The following is a 25,859-nucleotide window of genomic DNA, read 5'->3' on the forward strand; positions in this document are numbered from 1 at the left end:
TAAGCTACACACACACACACACACACACACACACACACACACACACACACACACACACACACATATATACATATATTGGGGAAAGAGTGGACACTGGTCAAAATGTTAATTATTTTGTGTAGCAATGATTCAGGTCTCAGTTTGCAAGAATCACACATATAAGGCCCAGGAGCAGTATAGAAATGTGAGGACTACCACAGAAAGAAGTTATCAGAGGTGGGCAGAAGAAGGAATCACTGATTGCTCAGTCCCAGCTGCAGCAGCTGTGATACACTGTGCTGATCCCCGGGGAGCTTATGTTCCTGCAGATACCTGCCAATATTAAAAAAACAATTGCATGTACAGTTAGTGTTTATGCCAACCTCCCCTCTAATAACTCTGCTAATTGTGTCTGCATTGCAAGAAATTGGATGATTATGAGTGAAATTATTAGAATTCTCAACATGTCATTAAATGATTAATTTATTTAACTAGGTGATTCATCGCGCCCTACGGTCGCTCTTCACACCGTCGGCAGGGGCTACGCCCCCGTAACCCCTGCACGTAGTTGTGTGAGTGGATAAATAGTGCACGACGAAAGTGTGTTTGATGGTGAAGGGGGCGTAGGCCCTTTAGTGGGTGTGAACAGTGGCTGCAGGGCATGATGTACAGAATGTAGCGGGTGCAGGGGTGACCGCGTATGGGGGAGGGTGTCTGTGGGTGGAGGAGGGGTGGATGCCGGGAGTGTGTGCGGATAGGAGAGGGGGGCGGGAGGTGGTGTGCTGGGGGAGGAGCAGGGGACTGGGGGTGGTGGATGTGGTCTGGATGCGATGTGGGTGGGGTAGAGTTGGAGGGGGTGTGGGAGGGGTCGGTGCAAGGCTCTCGTGGATGTGGGAGGGGTTCTGGAAGCGTTGTGGGTGGGTAAGGGGTAGGTGTGCTTGCGGGTGGTGTTGGGGGTCCGGTGGTGGCGGGTGAGGGGCTGGGGTTCATTGGGTGGGGGAGGTGTAGGGGGTGCAGTGGATGGTCGAGGGGGGCCGTAGGTGGTGTAGGGGCAGCCGTGGGTTTGCTGTGGGTGGGATGGAGGTAGGTATCTCCTATATATTAGAACAGATCTGTGACTTTGTGACTCATTGCTAAAGCTGGGTGGAGTCACAATGCTGGGTGGAGTCAAGTTACAGATCTGGCCAAATATATAGGAGAAGCATAGGAGAAAATAGGAGTACACACTGGGCAAATATATAGGAGAGAATAGGAGAACACACTGGGCAAATATATAGGAGAGAATAGGAGAACACACTGGGCAAATATATAGGAGAGAATAGGAGAACACACTGGCCAAATATATAGGAGAGAATAGGAGAACACACTGGCCAAATATATAGGAGAGAATAGGAGAACACACTGGCCAAATATATAGGAGAGAATAGGAGTACACACTGGCCAAATATATAGGAGAGTATAGGAGAACACATAACAGTACATTGTAATAACATAGGCGTGCGCAGCACATTTTATTAGGGGGTGCACCATCGGAGGGGTGTGTCTAGCACCGCCTTTTGGGCATGTCTAGCATCATCTATTGACGGTCATCGCAATATAAAATATCCACCCTTGTACCAATCCTAATAAAGCAGATACATTGTCAGATGTTGTGGTGTGCCCCAAACAAACACCCCTGATGGCACTCACTGCAATTACACTGCTCCTCCTCAGCCTGGTTTGGCTCCCCCTCTCTTTCCCCTGCAAGCTGCAGCAGCTTACTTACAAGTCAGCAACTCACTGACACTGACAGTCGCAGACTAGTACTGCTGCTGCTGCTGCTGGGAAAACGAGTGACGTGTCAATGCTGCTCCCGACCGCCTGCCAGTATTGAATTTGCCTTCCTAAGAGAAACGCTGGCTGCATGCTGATCCTCATCAGTGGCTGACATTGGCATAGCATATAAGGAGAGAGGTGGGCGTGTGGCAGGTGTAACGGGTGGGCGTGCGATCAGCATGACATAATCACGTCACATCATGCTGTTTTTATACATGGAGGTGGAGCCGGGCGTTTGAAAGTCAGTGGCAGTGGCACCCTTGATTAACCCAGGCATCCGTTCAGTAATGCAGTCCTGACAGGGATCAGCGCAGAGGGGACAGTAATCAGCCTGCTCGGCTGCATCAGGCAAGTGAGATAGGGGTGCCGGACATTAGGGGGTGCCTGTGCGCACCAGGCACCCCCCCTGCACACACCTATGTGTAATAACAGTACATACATAGTGAGTGCAGGAAAGGCAGCAGCAGCAGCATGTTAACGCGACATACAAGCACCGCCTCCAGGCGCCAGCCATTGGACACATGCTGAAGGGTGCGCTGTGATTGGCCACCCGTGGGTGTGATGGGATGTAGCTACTGCTGCTGCCCCCGTGGTACAGAGCATCCTCAACTCCCTACATATAGGTGGGACGCGGGGTGAGGGCGGGTACAAAGCGGGGCTCACTGCCAGGGGACGGAGTGCACAGGCATCTTACTGCACTCTCTGGCACCTGGCACTGTAGTGTCCTCCAGCATCTCCCTGTGTGAGCGGGGACCCTGGTGCTAGTTGCATTGGCGGCCAATCACAGCGCACTCCTCAGCCATGTGTCCAATAGCTGGTGGCTGGGGGCGGTGCTTGTATGGAGCTTTAACATGTGTCCAATAGCTGGCGGCTGGCAGCGGTGCTTGTACGGAGCTTTAACATGTGTCCAATAGCTGACAGCTGGGGGTGGTGCTTATACGGAGCTTTAACCTGCTGCTGCTGTCTCTCCTGCGCTCACTATGTATGTACTGTTATCACCATGTACTGTTAAATGTTCTCCTATTTTCTCCTATATATTTGGCCAGTGTGTACTCCTAATCTCTCCTATATATTTGGGCAGATCTGTGACTTGACTCCGCCCAGCATTGTGACTCCGCCCAGCCTTAGCAAATGAATCACAAAGTCACAGATCTGGGCAAATATATAGGAGATATAATAAAACAAAATAACAAATTATACTTTTAACAAACAAAGGGATCAATCCTATTTTTAGCACAGCATTTCAAAGCTGGCAACATAACCAGGACTTACACCCCTCGCAGTCTGATTTCTGCCCAAATTTGCACAAAATTGCTATCCTATGGGGCAGTAAACACTTTGTGCAAGTCCAGGGAGCCGTAAAGTGGAGCTGCTGCAGCGATAACTTGCGGGACCAATTTCATCTCATATAATTTGATTGACCATAAAATGTCAGAATGCAGTATAGTTTGTACCACAGTAAAAAGCATATACTATAGCAAAACTTCTCACCCAATTACAGTGCTATTTGGAAGATAAACTTGTCATCTGACAAAATGAAATGTGTTTAGTTTTTAATACAGTCACTAAATTGTGGCATAACAACTATTCTTATTGTGACTCACAGAAACAAGAACAGTTTACTATAATTTTGTAAGTCAAAAAATATATTTTGCTCAAGTAGACAACCTCATGGGAATTCACAACTCAACAAAAAAATGCATACAACTCAATTTGCAACACATTGAATAAAAGTAAAAATGTGTTTTTAAAAAAGGTATTTTTCTTTCTGTAATATGGAATATAATAATCACTTATCATTCTTGTTAGGATACGAGAGTGTTACTGCATGGTCTCCATCATGACTTCTCTGGGGATAATGCTTCATTCCCTTACCAAGATGGCCAATACAACTACTAGCCAATGGCCAATACATCCTACTGAGGATGTGCAATGCAATCTTGGGGCAGATATATTAAGCCTGGAGAAGTGATAAAGCAGTGATAAGTGCAAGATGATAACGCATCAGCCAGTCAGCTCCTAACTGTCAATTTACATATTGGAGCTGATTGGCTGGTGCGTTATCACTTTGCACTTATCACTGCTTTATCACTTCTCCAGGCTTAATACATCTGCCCCCGTGTTACTCTGTATGAGTGACATAGTGGGAGACCAATTTAAGTACATAAACTATGCCAAGCCACCACCTGTACACACATTTCTAACAGTAGTCACCTCTATAATTTCTTTATTATGTATATCAGTTGCTGCTTATGACATCACATCAATCTGTGGGTTGTGTTGCTGTGTGCGTAGTGATATGTATAGTGAAATATGATACATTTTACAGTAGAATCCTGACAGTCAGAACCCAGTGCTGGAATACCGACACTGCTTGGAATACCAACGATGGGATGCCGACATGGTGCCATATGTAATGTAAGAATCGCTGGAGGTGCAAGATGCCGGCCAATCTAAAAAAAAATTAAAAAGGTTTTGCCTTGTATGTGATTGACCCTAAAAAAAAGTCAGAGTTCAGCCAACAACATGCACCTCTGGTGATCTTGGACGTCTTTGCATCTGGTCCATGGATCACAATCCTGTCACATGAATCCCAAATGCTGGGATCCAGAATGTACATATGTGGGGCTGCTTAGGGTCAGGCCACAGGGGGGAGGTTAGATTTAGACTGCGGGGGGAGGTTTATGGTTAGGCTGCAAGGGGTTAGGGTTAGGCACCACTGGGGATGGCTAGGTTAAGGCTGTTGGGGGTTAGATTTAGACATCACTGGGGAGGGTTAGGGTTAGGTTGTGCGGTGGTTAGGGCTAGGCTGCAGGATGCAAAGGTTAGGGTGTTGGGGATTAGGGATAGCATACTTACTTAGTAGGCATATGCTTACGCAAGGGGGTTCCGAGTACCTAGAAACCCCCCTGGCTGCCGATCTATTGGGCAAAAGCATACAGATTTTTCTATTTATTTAATATAGTACAGTCCGCCAGAGCTCGCCCCCAGGCAGTGTAGCTTCCTGCAGTTGCTGCAGCAGCTGCCTCCATTGTGTAACATGTTGAGAGGCTGGCTGCTGACATGTAGTGAGTGAGAACATCTCCTCTCAGGCAGGTTGTTCTCACGTGGACTGGTGTGGCTTCAGAGATGAGAGGTGATTCTGCAGCAGCGCAATGTATCTGAATATCCTGGGGGCGGGCGCGTGCCGGTTCTCTGTATTAAATGATGGCCTTGGACTAGCGTGAGTGCGGGAAGGGTATGGGAGGGGAGGGATGGAGGACAGGCTGCGGGGTTTAGAATGATCATGGCCGGTCTGTCTGTTTGTGTGTGAGGGGTGGAATAATGGTGCTTGTGCACTGTCTGTCTATGGAGGGGGTGTTGGGGTGGAATGATAATGGTGCCTATGCTGTCTGTCTTGGAGGGGGATGGGCTAGGGAGAAAATTATGGTGTCAGTTCTGTCTGTCTGTCTGTGGAGAGGGGTAGGGGGCAGTGGTGCACGCAGGGGGGTCTCTCATCATGTCTCTATCTCTCGTCATCTCTTTCTCTCTCCATGTGTTTCTCTAACCAGGTCTCTTTCTTCCTTCCTCCCCTTGTTTCTCTCTCTCCCTTCTTCCCCATGTATCTCTCCCTCCCTCCCCATGTCTCTCTTTCTCCCTCCCTCCCCATGTCTCTCTTTCTCTCTTCCTTCCTCCCCATGTCTCTCCCCCTTCCTCCCTCCCTCCTTCTCCACGTCTCTCTTTCTCCATCCCTCCCCATGTCTCTCTTTCTCACTCTCTCCCCATGTCTCACTTTCTTTCTTTCTCCCTCCCCATGTCTCTCTTTCTCTCTCCCTTCCTCCGCATGTCTCTCCCCCTTCCTCTCTCCCTCCCTCTCCACGTCTCTCTTTCTCCATCCCTCCCCATGTCTCTCTTTCTCCCTCTCTCCCCATGTCTCACTTTCTTTCTTTCTCCCTCCCCATGTCTCTCTTTCTCTCTCCCTTCCTAGCCATGTCTTTCTCCCTCCTCACATCTCTCTTGTTCCCTCCCTCCCTATGTCTCTCTTTCTTTCTTTCTTTCTTTCTTTCTTTCTTTCTCTCTCCCTCCCTACTTCTTTCTTTTTCTTTCTTTCTTATTTTTCTCTCTCTTTCTATATCACTCCCCATGTCTCTCTTTCTCCCTCCCCATGTCTCTCTCTCTCTTCCTCCATTCCCATGTCTCGCTCTCCCTCCCTATGTATCTCTCTCTTCTTTGCCTCCCTTCCTCCCCATGTCTCTCACTCCCTCCTCATGTCTCTTTCTCTCTCTCCCCATGTCTCTTTCTCTCTCTCCCAATGTCTCTCTCTCTCCCTCCCCATGTCTATCTCTCTTTCTTCCTTCATCCCTACCCATGTCCCTATCTATCTCTCTTCCTCCCTGCCCATGTCTCTCTCTGTCTCCCCTGCTCTGAGTCTCTGTGCACTCTCTCTCTCTCTCTCTCATGGTATGTTCATCAGCAGTATATACTTGCTCTGGTGCCCCCCATGGAGTAATGACCTCCAAAATATCAATAAATTCGATAAACTGAAAAAAGTTGCTGTTTATATCAATTATCAGCACCTATTTGCACTTTATCAAGTCTCTGAGTGCCACCATATTGCTATATACTGTATCTCTCATATCTGGAAACCCCCCTCTAAAAATCCTGCGTTTGCCCCTAGTAGGTATCAGAATTCTGAATGTTGGGATGCCACTGATGGCATTATGACCACTGGGATCCCAATACCATCCCAAATAAATGTATGTCTGTTGACTATAATGACTGCTGCTTGCTATATATAATGTTGAACAAACTTCAAACATGGGATTTTATTTCACAGAATATGACTTCTAAATGAGATTTCCACTTTTTAAAACAATCCTGAATTTATGTGTTGCATTGCTACAGAGATTTTATGATAATCAATAGATGGCACCATGTAAAATTCATATGAGATTTTCACAAAATCTAATGTATAGTACCAAAGGTACAGTATACCATTTGCAAAGCACAAATTATTATTTAACAACAAAAGATGAGAACAAAACTATCTCTAACTTGAAGCATGATGCTTAGTGATGGTATTTGCAATGGTGATAAACACATGCTGAGGAATGACACCATCTAGTTCACATGGATTCAGCACATAGGGCCTGATTCAGGTGCGGTTGCAATGCCAATGCAGTAGCAATCTTTTTTACTAATGTAAAAGCAGAGACCACCACCGAAGCCATTTTTTTTTTCCAAATGTGTTTATTAAGTTTTCACAAAGTTTTTCATATAACAAAGTTTCGCAGTGTTGTACATGATAGACTTATAAAAGATAGAGTCATGAACATAAATTCGTCATCTCTTAAAAGCAAAACACAGTCAAACTGGATAATATTTCGTCAGGGAGCTGATGGAAAAATCATCTAGAGGTAGATTTAGTCCCTTAAGAAATAAGACATTTTCGATGAATCGCTATAATTGGTGAGTTTGAAGCTTGACATCTAAGCCTGGGTGATGTTCTACAACACAGTTAGGTAGTCTCATAATATATTCATAAACCTCAGAAACATACAGAGTGTAAATATAAACAATTTTAACAAAGGGGGTGTAAGGGGGAAGGGGAGAGAGAAAAAAAAAGGGGGGGGATGGGATTAACTAGGGGTGCTGCCTATATTCCTGAGAAGTATAGCGTATAAGAACCATTCCTATGGGTGAGTATAGCCTGTCCCATAAGAGTCAGCATACCTCTCTTCTTGGTTGATTATTAAACTGAGCATGGTTAGGGGTGTCAGTAAATCCCAGCTCACCATGGAGAAAAGCGGAAAACAGTAACTGGAATGAGGTGTTTCCCTATCATTACCTCACCATATCTTGGGGTTTTCTCTTTGGGTAGATTCTATATATAAGCCCCATTTCTTGTGAAATCCTACTGACCCATTACAATAATCAGACAGTACGTCATACCTGTCGAATGCCATATATTTCTCAAGTAAGTTAATCACTTCCCTCAATGAAGGAGACCTATGTTTAATCCAAGAGTTTAGGATGATTTTTTTAGCTACAGTGACTATCATAGTCAAAATAGGAATGAGTTGTCGTCTCCGAGTACCGAGATCCCAAACGTCAAAGTTGGCAAATAAAAGTGGGAGGGGATGTAATGTCAATTGCATGGTGAAAATGACATTGAGATGGTGTAGTACCTTATACCAGAATTTCTTCACATGACCACATGTCCAGAAGTTGTGTATGAACGTCGCTGATGAAATCTTGCACTTTGGGCAGTTACCACTTTCTTCCGGCACATAATGGCTGCGTTGCCCCTGAGAAATGTATGCCCTGTGTGTGGTTTTCACATGAACCTCCTGGAGCACCGAGGATCATACTGTCTTTAGCACTGAGTGATAATGTTTAAGTATAGAAACATAGAAACATAGAAACATAGAATTTGACGGCAGATAAGAACCACTTGGCCCATCTAGTCTGCCCCTTTTTTATTTTATCCTTTAGGCAATCTCAACCCTTTTTTAACCTTGATTCTTTGTAAGGATATTCATATGCCTGTCCCAAGCATGTTTAAATTGCCCTACAGTCTTAGCCTCTACCACCTCTGATGGGAGGCTATTCCACTTATCCACTACCCTTTCTGTGAAGTAATTTTTCCTTAAATTTCCCCTGAACCTCCCCCCCTCCAGTCTCAATGTATGCCCTCGAGTTCTAATACTTCTTTTCCTTTGAAGAATGTTTCCCTCCTGAACTTTGTTAAGACCCTTTATATATTTGAAAGTTTCTATCATGTCTCCCCTTTCCCTTCTCTCCTCCAAACTATACATGTTAAGATCTTTTAGCCTTTCCGGGTAAGTTTTGTGATGTAGGCCATGCACCATTTTAGTTGCCCTTCTTTGTACACTCTCTAATGTATTTATATCCTTCTGGAGATAGGGTCTTCAGAACTGGACACAGTATTCCAGATGGGGCCTTACCAATGACCTATACAGTGGCATTATCACTTCTTTTTTCCTGCTACTGATTCCTCTCCCAATGCAACCAAGCATCTGACTTGCCTTTCTCATTGCTTTGTTGCATTGCTTTCCTGCCTTCAAGTCACTTGAAATAGTGACTCCTAAATCTCTTTCCTCCTCAGTAGTTTCCATTATAGTACCCTTGATACTATACTTAGCCTTTGGGTTTTTGAGACCCAAGTGCATGATTTTGCATTTTTTAGCATTAAACTGTAGTTGCCACGTTCTTGACCATTTCTCAAGCCTACCTAGGTCATCAATCATTTGTTTGACCCCTCCCGGTGTGTCTACCCTGTTGCATATCTTTGTATCATCTGCAAAAAGGCATATCTTCCCTTCAATACCATCTGCAATGTCACCAACAAAGATATTAAAGAGAACTGGACCTAGTACAGATCCCTGGGGTACTCCACTGGTAACATTTCCCTCCATAGATTGCACTCCATTAACTACAACTGTCTGTTTCCTATCCTGCAACCAGGTTCTTATCCATTTCACTAATTTATAATCCACCCCCAGGCTTTCAAGTTTATTTAGCAGTCTGTGATGTGGGACAGTGTCAAATGCCTTACTAAAGTCTAGATATGCTACATCTACAGCTCCCCCTTGATCTATTATTTTCATCACAGAGTCAAAAAAGTCAATAAGATTTGTTTGGCATGATCTCCCACCAGTAAATCCATGCTGTTTTGGATCCTGTAAGTTGTTCGATTTAAGATATTCCACTACTCTTTCTTTTAATAGTTTTTCCATTACTTTCCCTACTACTGATGTAAGGCTTACTGGTCTGTAGTTACTTGCTTCTTCCTTGCTTCCACTTTTGTGCAGTGGAACTACATTTGCTCTTTTCCAGTCCTCTGGAATATCACCTGTATTTAGTGTCATCTTGTATGTCTGTGGGAAAATCTGTTGTCCAGGGCCTCTCAATTTGTTTCCATGTGGGATCCTTATTAAGTTTTAATAAAGTTTCATAAGTGATCCTTGGTTTATATTTATTTAATGTACATTTAAGGAAAATGTGCTCCAATGGGTCTAAAGGTGGATGTTGTTTAGGTAGGGTAGGGAGGGTGAAAGCATAGTGTGTTAGTTGGGCATAAGCATAGTAATCCGCAGGTGTGATACCGTAAGTAGCCTGTAGTCGCACGAATGGGATAATGTGACCCCCTGGGTCGAACACCTGGGATATAGCTTTCAGGCCTTTTTGTCGAAAACGCTGAAAGGCAGCGTTTTCGATGCCCGGGCTAAATATAGGGTTGCCCCCCATTGGTAGCCACTGGGAATAACTGGGGTCCCTACCAAGCGAGGTGTGTATAGTATGCCAGGCTGAGTGAGTATCTCTGAGAAAAACATGGTTGTAAACCCGTTTGTCTATGGCCGATTTGGGAACATGTAATAAGGCCCCTGGGGATAATGGAGTAAACAAGGCGCATTCCACTTCATAATTTGTGTATTGACTGCGTTCTAGTAGCCAATCCATGGCATATCGGAAGTGTATGGCTTGAGTGTACAACGATAGGTCAGGGAAACCCAACCCGCCATCCTTTTTTGAGAGACACATTTTTTTGAGAGCTATCTTCGGTTTTTTAGATTGCCAGATAAACTTCGTACAGGCACTATTGAGGGACTTAATGTCTGCCTTAGTTATTTTGATAGGTAAAAGCTGCATAATATAGGTTAGTTTTGGGAGAAGGATGGATTTTATAACTTCCAATCTACCTAATAGGGATAGAGGTAAATCATGCCACTGTTTAAGATACTTTTCTAGTGACGACAGGATCGGGTGGAAATTCAGCTTATAAAGGTTCACAAGGGTATGTGGGATCTGGATGCCTAAATATTTAATATGGGAGACAGCTAGTTTGATCGATGATATATCGTCCGTTTGTGGTAAACTAGGTGGCGGGCCCCTTAGAACTAATAATTCAGATTTGTTAATATTTATTTTGTAACCCGAAAAGGAGCTAAATTTGGATATGATCGAGATGGCTGTAGGGATTGAATGCTCTGGGTGTGATAGAAAGAGCAGCATATCGTCCGCAAAAAGCGATAGTCTAAGATCAGCCGAGCCTATCGATATGCCTTGGTAAAGGGGGGATTGTCTCAGGGCGACTGCTAGGGGTTCTAATGCAATCGCAAATAGTAAGGGGGATAGGGGACATCCCTGTCTAGTGCCCCTCAAAATGGGGAAAGGGTCGGATAGAGTGCCATTACATAGTATGTTTGATGCTGAGTCTGTATATAAGGTTTGGAGGAAGTGTGTAAATTGTATTGGGAAGCCAAATTTGGAGAGGGAACGGAATAGGTGATCCCAGTGTACCATGTCAAAAGCTTTCTCTGCATCAAGAGACAGTATTGCCCTCCCTGAGTTTGACATGGCACCCTGGGAATCACTCACCGCAGCCAAAACCTTCCTGATATTGGTAACTGGATTCCTACCTTGGATAAAGCCCGTCTGGTCGGTGTGTATTAAGGTCGGTAAAAGGGGTTTCAATCTATCTGCCAAGATCTTGGTCATGATTTTATAATCTAAATTGAGGAGTGAGATAGGACGGTAGGAACCTGGATCGGAGAGGTCCCTTCCTGGTTTCGGCAGTAGTCTTAAGAGTGCTCTGTTAAAATAGATGGGAAGTGCGTTAGTGAAGAGAATTGTGTTATAAACTTTAGTCAAAATTGGTACAATGTGATCTGCCAGTAATTTGTAGTAATCCGCCGTGAGGCCATCTGGGCCTGGCGCTTTTCCCCTTTTAAGATGTGCTATACCGTCCCTTACTTCTTGCTGTGATATCTCAGAAATCAGGGTTAGGCTTTTATCTGTAGTCAACTGTGGCAGTGCTAGGTTTTCCCAAAACTCAGTTTCCTGGACTGTGTCAGAGTACGGGGCCGAGTATAGTTTTTGATAATAGTCAAGTAATACTTGCGCTATCTGTGCATTATCCGTGGTAAGACCACCACTAGTTGTTTTTAGCGGATGGATTATGGAGGGGGGGCGGGTACCCTGGAGCATGTTTGATAGGAGCTTGCCCGACTTATTTCCAAATTTGTGGAATTTAGCATCTCTGGAAAAGGAGTAAGACATCTCCATCTTAATGAATACCTGTTCATGAATTAATTTGGCCTTTTGATAAGCGGATCTATTTTGTGGGGTGGGTTTGGCTGCAAATGAGAGGAACGTCCTAGAGACCAGATTGTGTGCTTCTAAATATTGTTTAGTTAATTGCTTTTTAATTGTAGAAGAGTGTGAGATAATCTCACCCCTTATAGTAGCTTTGGAAGCCTGCCAGAAGATGATGGGGTGTGTTTGTTTAGTGTCTGCGTTATGTGTGTCATAAGTAGCCCATGCATCTAGAACCGCCTGCTTCAGCTTGGAGTAGGTTGCCAATGTGGATGGGCATCTCCAGTTGATATAGCTGCCCTTATCCCGTGAGAGTTGGATTTGAATCCAGATCAATGCGTGATCTGATAAATGTATTGGCTCCATATCAGCTATGAGCGTGGTTGATAAGAGTTTGGTGGAAACTAATATATAGTCAATACGTGACATTGTATGCTTGGCAGCAGATAGGCATGTAAAACTTCTGTCCGTGGGGTGTAATATACGCCACAGATCTAGTAGTAGCAGTTGTCGTGCTAATTCTGGGACCCCCAGAGTGGGCAGTTTTCTTCTGCCAGTGCGCGGTTGTTGTCTATCTAGGTGTATGTTTGAGATCAGGTTAAAATCACCTCCTAGCAAAACAAACATATGTAGACGTGGAGTTAGGATGGTTATGATGTGTTCGAAAAACTTTCTTTCATAAATATTAGGAGCGTATACATTCATGCAATAGAATAGCTGATGTTCAATCTTTAAAGTGCAAGAGACATATCTGCCAAGGGGGTCCGAAATTACATCAGACACCTCCACAGGAAAGTGTCGTCTCGCCAGTATAGCCACCCCTCTTGCTTTGGAATTATAGGAGGCCGAGGCGAGCACCACCCATCCTAGCATATTTAGTTTCAGGGTTTCAGGTGGGGTTAGGTGGGTTTCCTGTACATATACTAGGTCAAAGCGTAATTTACGGAGATAGATTAAAATGCGCTTCCGTTTTTGGGGCGAGTTTATGCCACCTACATTCCAGCAGCCTAGTTTAAGTGTCTGTGTCATCTAGAAAAAGGAGTGACGTGACATAACCCCACAGGCAGTATTCTAAGGACATTTTCAGGCAGCGTAAGAGGTGTGGGAGGGGGAGGTGGTGGGGGGGGGGAGGTTAACTGGGGACAAAAAAACCAACTAACAAACCTACATATAAGCATTCCTAATGAGGAATTCTCCTCAACAAACTGTTAGAAGATAAGATCCGTGCTCCTATACCGGAAGCACTATATCATGTGCACTCCTAGGCCGGGGCGCCTCACGTGAACATCATGTGGAGCCTGCCAGCCTAATGCACTGGGCTCCTAATTAGAGCCTTAGGTCATAGAGGGGGGTGGTGGGGTAGGTGGGGGGGAGATAAGCGAAGTGCACATCAGGCAATATAGCTTAGCACGATAAGCATTAATAATTGCACAGATAACATAAATCTAATGTTAGATCAGTGATCTGCGGAAAGAAGACAACTCATAATCATACATTTCATTCACATTCAGACATGTGTGATCTGGAGCGAGCATTCTCAGCATATTCCTGGAGATAAGCCTTTGCGTTAGCTGGGCTTAGGAAGTCCAAGAAGGATGACCCATCATAGATACGCAGGCGTGCCGGGTAAAGAAGTGCAAATTTACATCCGTCTTGCACTAGTTGCGAGCAGATAGGAGCGAAATCCTTTCTCGCCTTGGATAACTCCGCAGAGTAGTCCTGGAAAATGAGAATCTTGTTTCCATTCCATGTCAGATCTCTGCATCTGCGTGATGCTGTCCAGAGCAATTCTTTGTGTAGATAATTAAGGCTTTTAAAAATAACAGCGCGTGGACGCGTTCCCTCTTGTTGGCGCTGCGGCCCCAGTCTGTGTGCTCTTTCTATTATTAAATCCTGGCATCTGTCAGCTACTTTGAGCAAGGATGGCAAGGTGATTCGGATAAAATCAAAGAGCGCTTGACCTTTGACCTCCTCAGGTAGACCTACAATTCTTAGATTCTGCCTGCGTGAACGATTCTCCAAATCCTGTACCTTATTGTGCAGCTGATGTATTTCATTTGCCTGTGCAGAGACTCGTTGTTTTAAAGAGCTGACGTCTGCAAAATTCTCCCCCAATCTATGTTCGGTATCTAGAACTCTCTGTGAGAGTGATGCCAGTTGCTGATTAATTTGAGCAGTCTGTGCTTTCAGAAGGGGATCAATAGCCAGTCTAACTGCCTGCACCATTTCCCCATAAGTAACAGGACGGTCCATATGTGGGATCACCCTGTCTGTTGTATCTGATAATGTAGGGGAGCGGGGGGGAGACTCACCCTCTGAGAAGTGCTGTGCTTCGATCCCGGGAGAGCGGACACGCTGAGGCAGGATGGCAGGAGAGGAGCACGCTGTGACTGTGCTGGCGTCCGGCGCCATCTTGGAATCAGCCCGGCGCTTCTCCTTGTCCTTAGCTCCGCGGTTCTTGGAGGACGGCATGGCGGTAAGATACTTGTCCATGTACCGGACTCTTCCCCTGATAATCGGTGGTGGCTGGCAGTGTTATGGAGGCGGCTAGCGCCGTGAAATCGGTAGTGAGGGGGCCCGGACAGCGGAGCTGAAGTGATCAGCAGCCGTTCATGCCGCTGCCGGAACCGGAAGTCCCACCGAAGCCATTTAAACAAACTCAGCAACTACATACTCCATCGCAACTGCAATGCAGATGCGAGGAACATTGATTCCCTGAGTGCCTCCATGGCTGCACAGAATAGACATGGAAGTTGTGATGCTGGCGCCATGTTTTATTCATACATGATCAAAGTTCCACACCAAGACACACCCAAAAACGGTCATGACATGCCTTTTATTTTCAGACACTCCCTGTTACCTCACACAAATGTCCTTTTACTGTCAATCACTCTGCAGCTGATTCCTCACGGTGAGCGGCATCGCAAAGGTATCTTAGCCTCAATAATCGATCAGTTGTGACACCATTGAAGTTACGACCGCATCTGCATCAGGCACATTGTATGCTATGGCTGTGAACTATTTTCTTGGCTGACCTTTAATAGTCACAATTTGCATATAAGCACTGTGCTGTATAATTATTTCTTCATTAACTACCCTAAGGGGCAGATTTAACAATGAGTGATATTCTTGCTATCAGTTGTTATGAATGATAATTGGTGCTACAACCACTAAGATCATAACTGTAATATTTGAAACACATGACAGTTAGGAGCTGACTGGCTAAGGAAATATTTAAAAATCGTAACGAGTGATAAGAGGAACATCACTTGTTGTTAAATCTGTCCCTGTGCTATACTGTTTTTTTTTTTTTTAAATATAAATAAACTAAACAATAAAATCAAGGCAAATTGTATAATGAAATTATCATACAGCACTTTTTTAGGAAAACAAAACAAAAATCAAAAGATGTACAATTATTTTTAACTAGCTTTATATGACAATCTTTACAAGGTTGACATGGATAATCTAACACACAGATTCTCAAACTTGGTCCTCAGGACCCCACACAGGTCATGTTTTTCAGGTCACCCATAGATTTTTTAAATGTGACAGTTGGTGATACACAGTGCACCTACTGGGTAACATGGAAAACGTGAACCATGTGGGGTCCTGAGGACTGAGTTTGAGTACAACTGAATCTAACATACCATTATATCTGAAACTGTATTTTTGAAACATTATCCATACTGGCTCATAAACAGCATCCACCATTGAAATATTTATCTGCTTTGGGCATTTGATTGGTCTGTTACTTATATTTTTTTTTATTTTTCTTCGGCCTCAGCTTCAAAGTCTTTGTTCTTTGGTTCCCGTAATAAAACTTTAAATAATTTGGTATTGCTACTATCAGTAAAACTAAGTATAAAAGCATTAAACAATATAATTAATTCCTCAATGGCAAAACTGATATATTTTCTATTTGTTATAAACAAATTTACAGAGAGGGAAAAACGTATCAAATGTAGTGCTTAATAGTCATATTATCTTTAGTGATTTCTGTCCTTTGAACAAATGTATAGATATATTTTAAACAGAACAATACAAATTGTATGCAAATGTTCATCTACATCAAACAGCAAGATAAGCTATATAACCTGAGGTTGTTCTTAAGCCTAAATTATGATTTAAGAAACCATTTAAAGCTGGTCAAGGATTAACACACAACAATAGAATTTGAAAAAAGTTTTATCAAACTTTTTGAGCAACTGCTGCTTCTATTTGAAAATAAGAAAGTTTTAAATGCATAGTATTAAGTTACAGGGAGTGCTTCAAGCTAATTTGAAGTCTGTGTATCAGTGATAAGAAAATAACCATACATATAATTAACCACTGAAACAAATGGTTTTTTTATGTGCTCAACAAAATTAAAATGCTACCTACATTCCTTGTAGTTAGGGGGTTAAAGCATTTGTCTCAAAGTAATTCATGTTATAAAAAGACCAGCTTTTCACTGTTCGAATTCACAAAATTCAAATTGTATGTTGATTTCTCCTTGGGTATAAACAATTGAGGCCAATTCAATCTTTTTAGGAATGTTTTAGTAGTAACGTATGTTTTATTAATTAGGTTTCAATGCTTCAAGTCTAGCTGCATCCATTAGATTGCATGTGAGATACAATTATATTATATAGCATCAGACATAATTTTTCTTCTCACTTAAGTCACTATTAAGGAGATTTAACAAACCTTCTTAATTGTTGCCCATAGCACCAAATCATTTTTGAGGTATAATTTATTAAGTACATCCTACAAAATAATAGCTATAATCTGATTGGTTGCTGTGGGCTACACCTACACATCCTATTTAGAAGGTTTGATAAATGTCATTACATATGTCTTACAGCAGCATAGAGACTATCTAAAACTAGCCACAAGTAGTAGAATCGCTACCAGTCTAGATGCACTTCATCTTAAAACCCCAATTGCTTGGTAAGGCTTTAGCGGGAATGCAATCAAAGGAGATTTAACATCGGGATCGAAAAACATAAATTTCCTGATGTTTCTTGTTTGTTTATTTTTTTGGACAATTGAATTTGGCTGCCCAAAAAGAAAACTCTTTTCTACAGAAAAAACACAGGATCCGTGTTTCTACTGTCTGAGGTGCTGGCTTATCAGAGATAACGGAATAGCCCTGGACATGACATTAAACAGCAGTCACTGGCTGCTGGAAATTGAGGTTCCAACGAGAGTTAAAAATCCTAATTTACAAACTGGAAAAAGTATGGAGTGGCAATATAGAAATCCAATATACCTGACAGATATGAATTATATATATTTATTTTCAGTCAAACCTGAAAAGGTAAATAAAAGAATTGATGTGAAGGTGCTGAGCAATTACGTGTTAATAAATGATCATAAAAATATAATATTTGCTTATATTAGCAGACTCTGGTCATTTCAGCTGCAACTGAGTTTCCGAAGCTCACTCAAATTATGTACATAGAAAGTATATAGATTGAGTCACGCTGGTTGGACTCAGGACATCGGAGTGCGACTCAATCTATAAACCTGAAAAGGTGCTTAAAGGACATAAAGTATTAAAGTCCAACCTACTTCCAATTAGGGACACACCCATTTTTCATATATACAATACAGTTCCACTATTTTCCATAGAAATGCAACTGAAAGATTCAAATTTAAATTCCAGTAAGGATAAGCATGAGACTTGCAGCAGGATATAATGGCATCCGAGATCGCTGGAGGGGCAGGATGCTGGGCTAATTTCTGACTTTTTATAAAGGGTTAATCACATTAAAAAATGTCCAAGATTGGCCGGCATCTCGCCATTACATCCAGCTGTTGATCTCTAGAGAAAAAAAGGAATGGACATTGTTGCAAAGCATAAACAGACAACATAAATCCATCCTCTCCTACAATTTATTTCATTATCATAAATTTTCACTTCAATGCTAAATTAATATTAGTAGAGAACTCCACCCAATTGATACAATTGACAAAGTAAGCATAAGGTTTCATTAAAGCAACTGCAGTGCCATTTCCTCTTCTGCTGTAAGTGACTATGCCTATTTACTGCATGCTATATACTGTATATTTCTGGTAATTAAATCCTTTTGATGAAATTCAATTGATTCAGTATTGGGCTTGTTGGAAAAAGCAATTGTAAGAAAGCAACATGGCCTACTTGTATGGTCATCTTCCAACAACAATAACAGGCTCCAGTGTAAGCTGTAAGCTATCAAGGTTATAGCCAAACCTATAAACAGTTAGATCTTGTTCAATTTGGCCAAAGTTGTACAGTATTTATGGTGATAGGAAAAGATGTCACTCAGATCCGAGGTTTAGCGATACAATTTGTCAGCTTAACTAAAACTTGAGCTAGAAAAACCAGCATGCATAACAGTGTCTACTGTCAATGGGAAATGTAATCAGTATATTGATAACATTTTGTTCATGCCAAGCATAATAATCTTACAAAATGCACTTCCTGCTGCCAAACTGAATGACCAGATTTTACAAATGTGAAGGTTAAATCTTATTCTTAAAACTCAATACTATAAAATACATTTCAGGAAAATAAAGGCAAATATAGTTATTTGTATTCTCATTTCTTAAAGTACTTTGCACAGTCGTATGTCACATCAAGTGGGGCTTTAACTCCCCTGCAATAACAAATATAAATCTTTTTATAATGTACATTTGTTTAGAACAGGTTTTTTAAAAAAAAATATACATTATGCATGCACTGAAAGATAAACTTTTCAGAAAAAGCAAATATATAAAACAAACACTAATGATCTGAACCATAACTCATGCAAACTATAATAGTCAATTGAGGTATAACATCATGACATTGTCTGCAAAAACTCTTATTCACCCCATAAAATATTCAGAGATAATTAAATTGTATGTATTCTACTTAAAAGATAGACGGCATATACTGTAAAACCTAAACGGGCAATTGCAACAGTAAGTATGTAATTGATGTTGACTAACAATCACAGAGAACCATAGCAACATTTTAAATAGTTTCCAGCAAACCTATGTAATGCAAATGACTTTCTGATCCAGACTCCTCCACTTTTCTTTTGCAAGCATTGTGGATACTGGCTCATGTGCATTTGAGCAGAGTTGAAAAACCCATGTGATAACATTTGTGCTCTATTGTGTTTTTACCAGCCCCAGTGTTGGATCATAAATAGAGTGGGAGTGCCTCTGTTCTGTTAGGTAAAATGTTATCACTCTGAATATGCAGTACAGAAATCCCCCTCACTGCCAAGTCACACAATAGCTAATTTATGTATTTAAACTCCAATGCCATTAAATTCTCTTAATTTGAATCTCTAAACTATCAAACATGACTTTTTCAACCTACTGTAGTACAAAATTATCTGTTCCCAAGCTACAGTATTCCAGTTATCCATTAAGTTTTGCTTTATGTTTTTGTTTTTCAAATTGTCATTCTAATAAGTTAAGTCATACAGAACAGATAACGTTAATAATTTCATCAGGAAATTAAAAGCAGATTATTTGAACCAGGTAGAGGCAGGATTGAATTCTATGTTTGCTCATAGCAGGCTCATTGTTACTGCACATCTGGAAATTATCCTTTTCTAATATCAGACAATTCCAGGGGGGATATTTACTAAAGCTCGATTTTGAGATAATTTTTATGAATCTACAAAACTGACTGAAAGTGATTCTATTTGATTTACAAAGGTGGTCATTCCGAGTTGATCGCTAGTTGAATTTGTTCACAGCACAGTGATCAGGCAAAAAATCGGCAGTTCTGCGCATACGTATGCGGCGCAATGTGCATGCGCGACGCACGGGCACAACGAACGATGCAGTTTTGCATAGGGTCTAGCAATGCATTTCCGTCGCACTGGTTGCCGCAGAGTAATTGACATGAAGTGGGCGTTTCTGGGTGGCAACTGACCGTTTTCAGGGAGTGTTTGGAAAAATGCAGGCGTGCCAGGGAAAACGCAGGCATGGCTGGGCGAATGCTGGGCAGGTGTGTGACATCAAATCCGGAACTGAATAGTCTGATGTGATCGCAAGCGCTGAGTAGGTTTTGAGCTACTCTGAAACTACAAAAAAATTTTTGCAGGCGCTCTGCAATAAAAATGTTTGTACTTCTGCTAAGCTAAAATACACCCCCAGTGGGCGGCGGCATAGTGTTTGCATGGCTGCTAAAAACTGCTAGCGAGCGATCAACTCAAAATCCCTTAAAAAAACCTAATTTACTAAAAATCAATTTTGCATTTAATTTTCAAATTGAATTTGATGTTGATTGATTCTTAGAAGGGATTTTGAGTTGAATTTATGAAATTCCTTCCAAAATGTAACCTCAAATTCCTAGTAAATCACCAGTAAAATCAAATGCAAAATTGAACAGAACTTCCTCATTGCTTCCTACTGGCCCAAATGTATTACATGCACATTAAGGGGAAGTTCTCTCTTTATACAGTTCTCTGTTTTATACATGAAACCTAACTGATGATTCAATATTTTTTTTAATACTTATAGCTGAAATAGTTGGCAATTAGTGTAGCCCTAATCTGCCTTCCAGCCTGCCTTCCACTTTCTGTGATCACATAGTCAGTTGTTGGTAACAAAATCTCTACCTGCTCCCTGTTTATTGCATATTCTGGAGGGAGTAGTTTATTGAATGTTGCATTTATGCAATAGATGGCAGCAGAGCACAATATCGGACACTTTTGCTAAATTATATAATAATATGCCTTTCAAATTATTTATTTTTAATAGGCCAAAGGTGCATTATGTCATGGATTGGGTGCCTATATGTGCCTGTGTCTCTTTATACTTATGCTCAGCAGGGTTTTGATGATTTGTCAAAGGAGCCAGAAGCCAGGAGCAACAGCCATAGCCTAAATCACCTGTTGTGGGGGAGTGTGCGTGGGGGGATTAGAATAATGTAGTAACAAGTACTATTAGCTGCTTCTTTACCCAACTACTATCCATCTGGCATTTGACTCACCTCAAATTTTGCAGACAGGGATGATTTGCTGAGGCTGTAGGCATTATAGTACAAACCAGGATAACCAGTAACAACACTCATTCATTTAAGTTTAATTATATCATCCAACAAAAGTGTCAGATATTGTGCTATGCTGCTATCTATTGCACATTCATGGACTAGGTATGATGCCCATTTGTATACAAATGTGCAGTATTCAACTCATGAAGCTGCTCATGGTGCTCTGATTAATGCTCCTGGATTCTCTTAGTCAGGTGGGGATTTGCATTCTGCAGGTAGGTGCACAACATACCATAACCTTGGACAGCCATTATTCCTACAGCCTCAATGCTCTACATGCTACTGAGTATTTTAAAAGTCATCAAAATCAATTACCTATCAATAGAATGGTGTTTAGAAGCACAAATCGAATGTCTAACATGATTCAATCCATTTGTAAATTTGACGATCAATTTGGAGTTTGATTTAGAGTTTGATATCAAATAAAATTTTAGTAAATGAGGGGATCTTATAGTTGACTATGGGAAAACATTGATGTTTTCCAGAAATTCGATTTTGAGTGGGATTTGAGATGAATTTGTTTTTAGAATCGACTTGACATTAAATTTTGTCCTTAGTAAATCTCTTCAATCAAAATCAAATGGAAATCAAATGGAAATCGTATGCCAAATCTCTAGAAAATCAAAAACAAACTTTAGTAAATTTTGCCTCAGGTGTGTATCATAACTCAGAATGGAAGTAGGATGAAAACATTGTTAATTTCCTGATTTTTGCATAAACCTAAATTCTTCACCAAAGATATAAAATCTCCTTACTAAAAGTAGGAATATATTCCTCCAGATTGTCACACTTCGAGTCTATTTCTGTTCTTAAGGTTTTTAAAAAATGCCTACCTAATACCTCCAAAAGAGTCTTGGTGACCAATCACATTCACCACAGAACACTGTATTTATTATAAGTTTAGTAACATGAAACAATGGGGGTCATTCCGAGTTGTTCACTCATTGCCGATTTTCGCTATGCTGCGATTTGTTGCTAATTGCGCATGCGCAAGGCATACAGGGCGCTTGCGCTTAGTTATTTAACTAAAAACTTAGCAGTTTTGCTGTGGATCCTGCGGCGCTTTTCAGTCGCACTGCTGATCGGTGAGTGATTGACAGGAAAGGGCGTTTCTGGGTGGTAACTGAGCGTTTTCCGGGAGTGTGCTAAAAAACGCAGGCGTGTCAGGGAAAAACGCGGGAGTGTCTGGAGAAACGGGGGAGTGGCTGGCCGAATGCAGGGCATGTTTCTGACATCAAACCAGGAACTAAACGGATTGAGCTGATTGCAATCTGTGAGGAGGTCTGGAGCTACTCAGAAACTGCAAAGAATTATTTAGTAGCAGTTCTGCTAATCTTTCATTCGCTATTCTTCTAAGCTAAGATACACTCCCAGAGGGCGGCGGCCTAGCGTGCGCAATGCTGCTAAAAGCAGCAAGCGAGCGAACAACTCAGAATGACCCCCAATATGTTTGTTTTGAATTGTTGACACTTACAAATATAACATAATTTTTTTCTACAATCCATTCCAAAATAAGTAATAACAAATCAAGTTAATTAATTAATTGTTCACCTACCTTCATATACAGCTTTAAATCCTTGTGCACTGACAGCAAAATCAGTTGTGAACCAAAGTGTGAGAATTGAGCCTGTGCTTACTATTGATGATGGAAGCTGGAATCCTGATAGTCTGGAAAAACAAAAGAGTACACACATATTATGGACTGAATGTTTTTGCATCAGCATGCTGTGCACCTTTTAAAGCATAAAAGATGCCCCAAAAACACTCAAACCAAAAACATAACCATATTTTTTAATCTCTAGCGGGAGATTTATCAAAGTTTTAACTAGTCAGCTTCTAACTGTCACAGGAACTGATTGGTGGTATGTTATCTCTCTCCAAGCTATGATATATTTCCCCCTTAGTGCTACACACATACTGTAACAGCAGAAAATCTGAGAATAAAATCATAAATTACTTTTATAAAAGATGATTAGGAACATTTATTCTTTTACTACAGGTAGTTGTAAATCCAAAAATAAGTTGGAGAATTTTTATTCCGCTAACATAAATGCAATAATGCAGAAATGTACACCTGGCACTGTCACCTACAGAGTGAGGGCAGCTAATCTTAGGGGACTTGATCCCAAATTTCCCTAAAAAGATAAAAAACTAACCAAACAATAAGACAGCGCTTCTCACTTTGTACAAAAGTATTTTTTACTTCATATGTATAATTATCACAATTAAGCACCGGCCAGTGCTAAAATACTAAAACATACAAGATAAAAAATGTGTTTTAACTAGTGATGAGCGGATTCGGTTTTACTCGGTTTTACTCGGTTCTCAAAACCGAATCTTATTGGCTATCCAAAACACGTGACATCAGTGAGCCAATAAGATTCGGTTTTGAGAACCTAACTAACTTACTAATAACCTATCTTTTTTTGTTGATCACTATTTGCAGGGACACGTGGAGGGCCTGAGATCCCATATTAAAGATACACAGCACTTTCTAAATATTATTAATAAAATTGCTTGGAAACAACATTATCATTTAGTTACCTGTGATGTTGAATCACTCTATTCTAATATTCCTCACACTGGTGGCATTAAAGCAGTTGAAAATTACTTGTCACAGGATGGGATCTCTGAGTCTCTACGTGTCTTTGTACTTAACTCCATTCACTTTATATTAACACATAATTATTTTTTATTTGATTCACAATATTATTTACAGACACGGGGTGTGGCCATGGGAGCCAGATTCGCGCCGAGTCTGGCTAACCTATACATGGGGGTCTTCGAGGACCAACATGTTTGGGGGGGCGGACTCGGTGAGAGTCTGGTGTACTATGGCCGTTTTATAGATGATTTATTTATAATTTGGGGGGGCACATTAGAGCACCTTTTAAGTTTCACTGAAAGTTTAAATAATAATAATTATGGACTTAAATTTACCTACACATATAGTCAAACTGCACTCAGTTTTCTTGATGTAGCACTAACAGTTGAGGATGAAAAACTGACTACTAAAACCTATATAAAACAGGTTGATCAGAATAACTATCTTCATTATAATAGCTCTCATAAGAGAGAGTGGAAAGAAAACATCCCCAGGGGTCAATTTGTCCGTCTACATAGAAATTGTTCATCTATAGTATCATATAAGGCACAGGCAACTGAGCTTATGACCTAATTTATGGAACAGGGATATCCGCCCACATTACTTGAAGGGGCTTTGTTGGAAGTAGAACAACTGGATAGGGCCACACTCTTAAAACCCAAAGAAAAAAAACAAAATAATGTGATGGGGGAAAAGATGAAAAAAGAAACATGATGTTTGTCACACAATATAATAGTTGTGCCCACAAGATCCAACAAACTATAAAAAGAAATATGTCCCTTTTAATGCTAGATGAGGTATTAAAACCACAATTAGATCAGAGAGGGGGCATGATCTTTCGAAAGAGCGAGAATTTACGATCTATTTTGGTGCCTAGTCATTTTGAAAGAATAAAAAAGAAACCAAATAGTGAGGATACATGGATACCTATAAAACCACCAGGATTCCATAAATGTGGGAAACAAAATTGTCTATCCTGCAAATATCTACCTAGAAAAAGCTCGACATATATGTCAGCTAATACGGGGGAGTCGTTCCAAATCAAAGATTTTCTTAACTGTGCATCAACATATATCATATACGTGATCACATGTAACTGTGGGGCCCAGTATATAGGGAGAACTACACGCACTATGCATATTAGATACATGGAACATAGAAGAAATATTTTAAAAGGAGTGAAACACCCACTAGCTAATCATGTTATATGCTGTCAGAATTCTAACTTTAGTAACTGTACCATGGTAGCAATAGAACAAATTAAAAATACTGCAAGGGGTGGTGTTCGATTTAACAAACTATGTAAAAGAGAAGCATACTGGATATATAAAATGAATACACTTACTCCTATTGGCTTAAATGATACTGTAGAACTTAATGCAATTTAAGATCATTTGCGTTATAGTAGCGAGGGTGTGCTGAATCTTTATTTTGTCTCTTAACCATCTGTTTGTATAGCCTGTCTCTATATTTTTGGGTTATGAGGGGTTTCAGGGGTGGGTGGGGGGGGTTTGGGGGGGGAGGGTAAGCTTATAAATATAAAAATAAAAATAAAGGAATGCAATTTGGGTAAAAAGGAATTTAATTATAGATCTATGGGGGGTTTGGTTTGGATATATATGGATTTAATGATGAAGTTATGTACAAAATTATAACTGCCAGGTAATGATCATGAAACCAATATTATGCCAATTTGGCAGTTATATCCGTATTATTAAAAATCTGAAATAATAATAAACAACATAATAACTATGGAAATCCTCTAAGCAAATCGATAATATATATATATCAACAAAATTTTCCCATGGTAGTGCTAAGATCCCAGCATACCGTGTGTGATGTGGATTTCTCTTTTCCTCTCTAATTCTCTTTTGTATTTTTGATAAGCAGGTCAGTGGTGCCATATATAGATTTGCCCACTAGAGGGCGAAATTCGGCAAAATAGATATAAGGTATAATTTGCCTATGTAAGTAAATAGTGTATATAATGCTTAAACTATTGTCTTTAAAGCAGCTATGAATCTAAAGGTGCATATACTGTTTAACAAAAAGATCCGATTAAAGAAACAAGCAATGTGTTGGTTAAAACAAGAAGTCCTGAAAACGAGGCTTGGAACGCGAGCGCATTGCGCATGCGCGAACCGGCAAGCCGGTATATAAGGCTCTATCAATGGAGGAGATTTACTTTACACACTGAAGAAGCCGCTGAAGCCGGAGGGTAGGCGGAGAAACGCGTTTGTTTACTCATTGGCTGTTGGAATACTACATTCTGCTACTCACAGCTTATTTGGCCGCTGCTGCTACATTGGAGAGAGGCTTTTTCCTAAAAGGGAGCACTGC

The 25,859-nt window shown here is 41.2% G+C and overlaps 1 protein-coding gene across 1 annotated transcript in view; it reads right to left on the bottom strand.

Annotated features, from left to right (window-relative positions):
* CSMD1 (CUB and Sushi multiple domains 1) overlaps positions 1-25,859 on the bottom strand; it is a 2,470,978-nt gene that overhangs the window by 1,670,568 nt on the left and 774,551 nt on the right. Inside the window, 1 exon segment of the mRNA XM_063916678.1 lies at positions 22,470-22,582. Within this exon segment, the coding sequence (XP_063772748.1) occupies positions 22,470-22,582 (113 nt within the window).

Source organism: Pseudophryne corroboree, chromosome 4 (genome assembly GCF_028390025.1).
Source record: "Pseudophryne corroboree isolate aPseCor3 chromosome 4, aPseCor3.hap2, whole genome shotgun sequence".
Classification (NCBI taxonomy): domain Eukaryota; kingdom Metazoa; phylum Chordata; class Amphibia; order Anura; family Myobatrachidae; genus Pseudophryne; species Pseudophryne corroboree.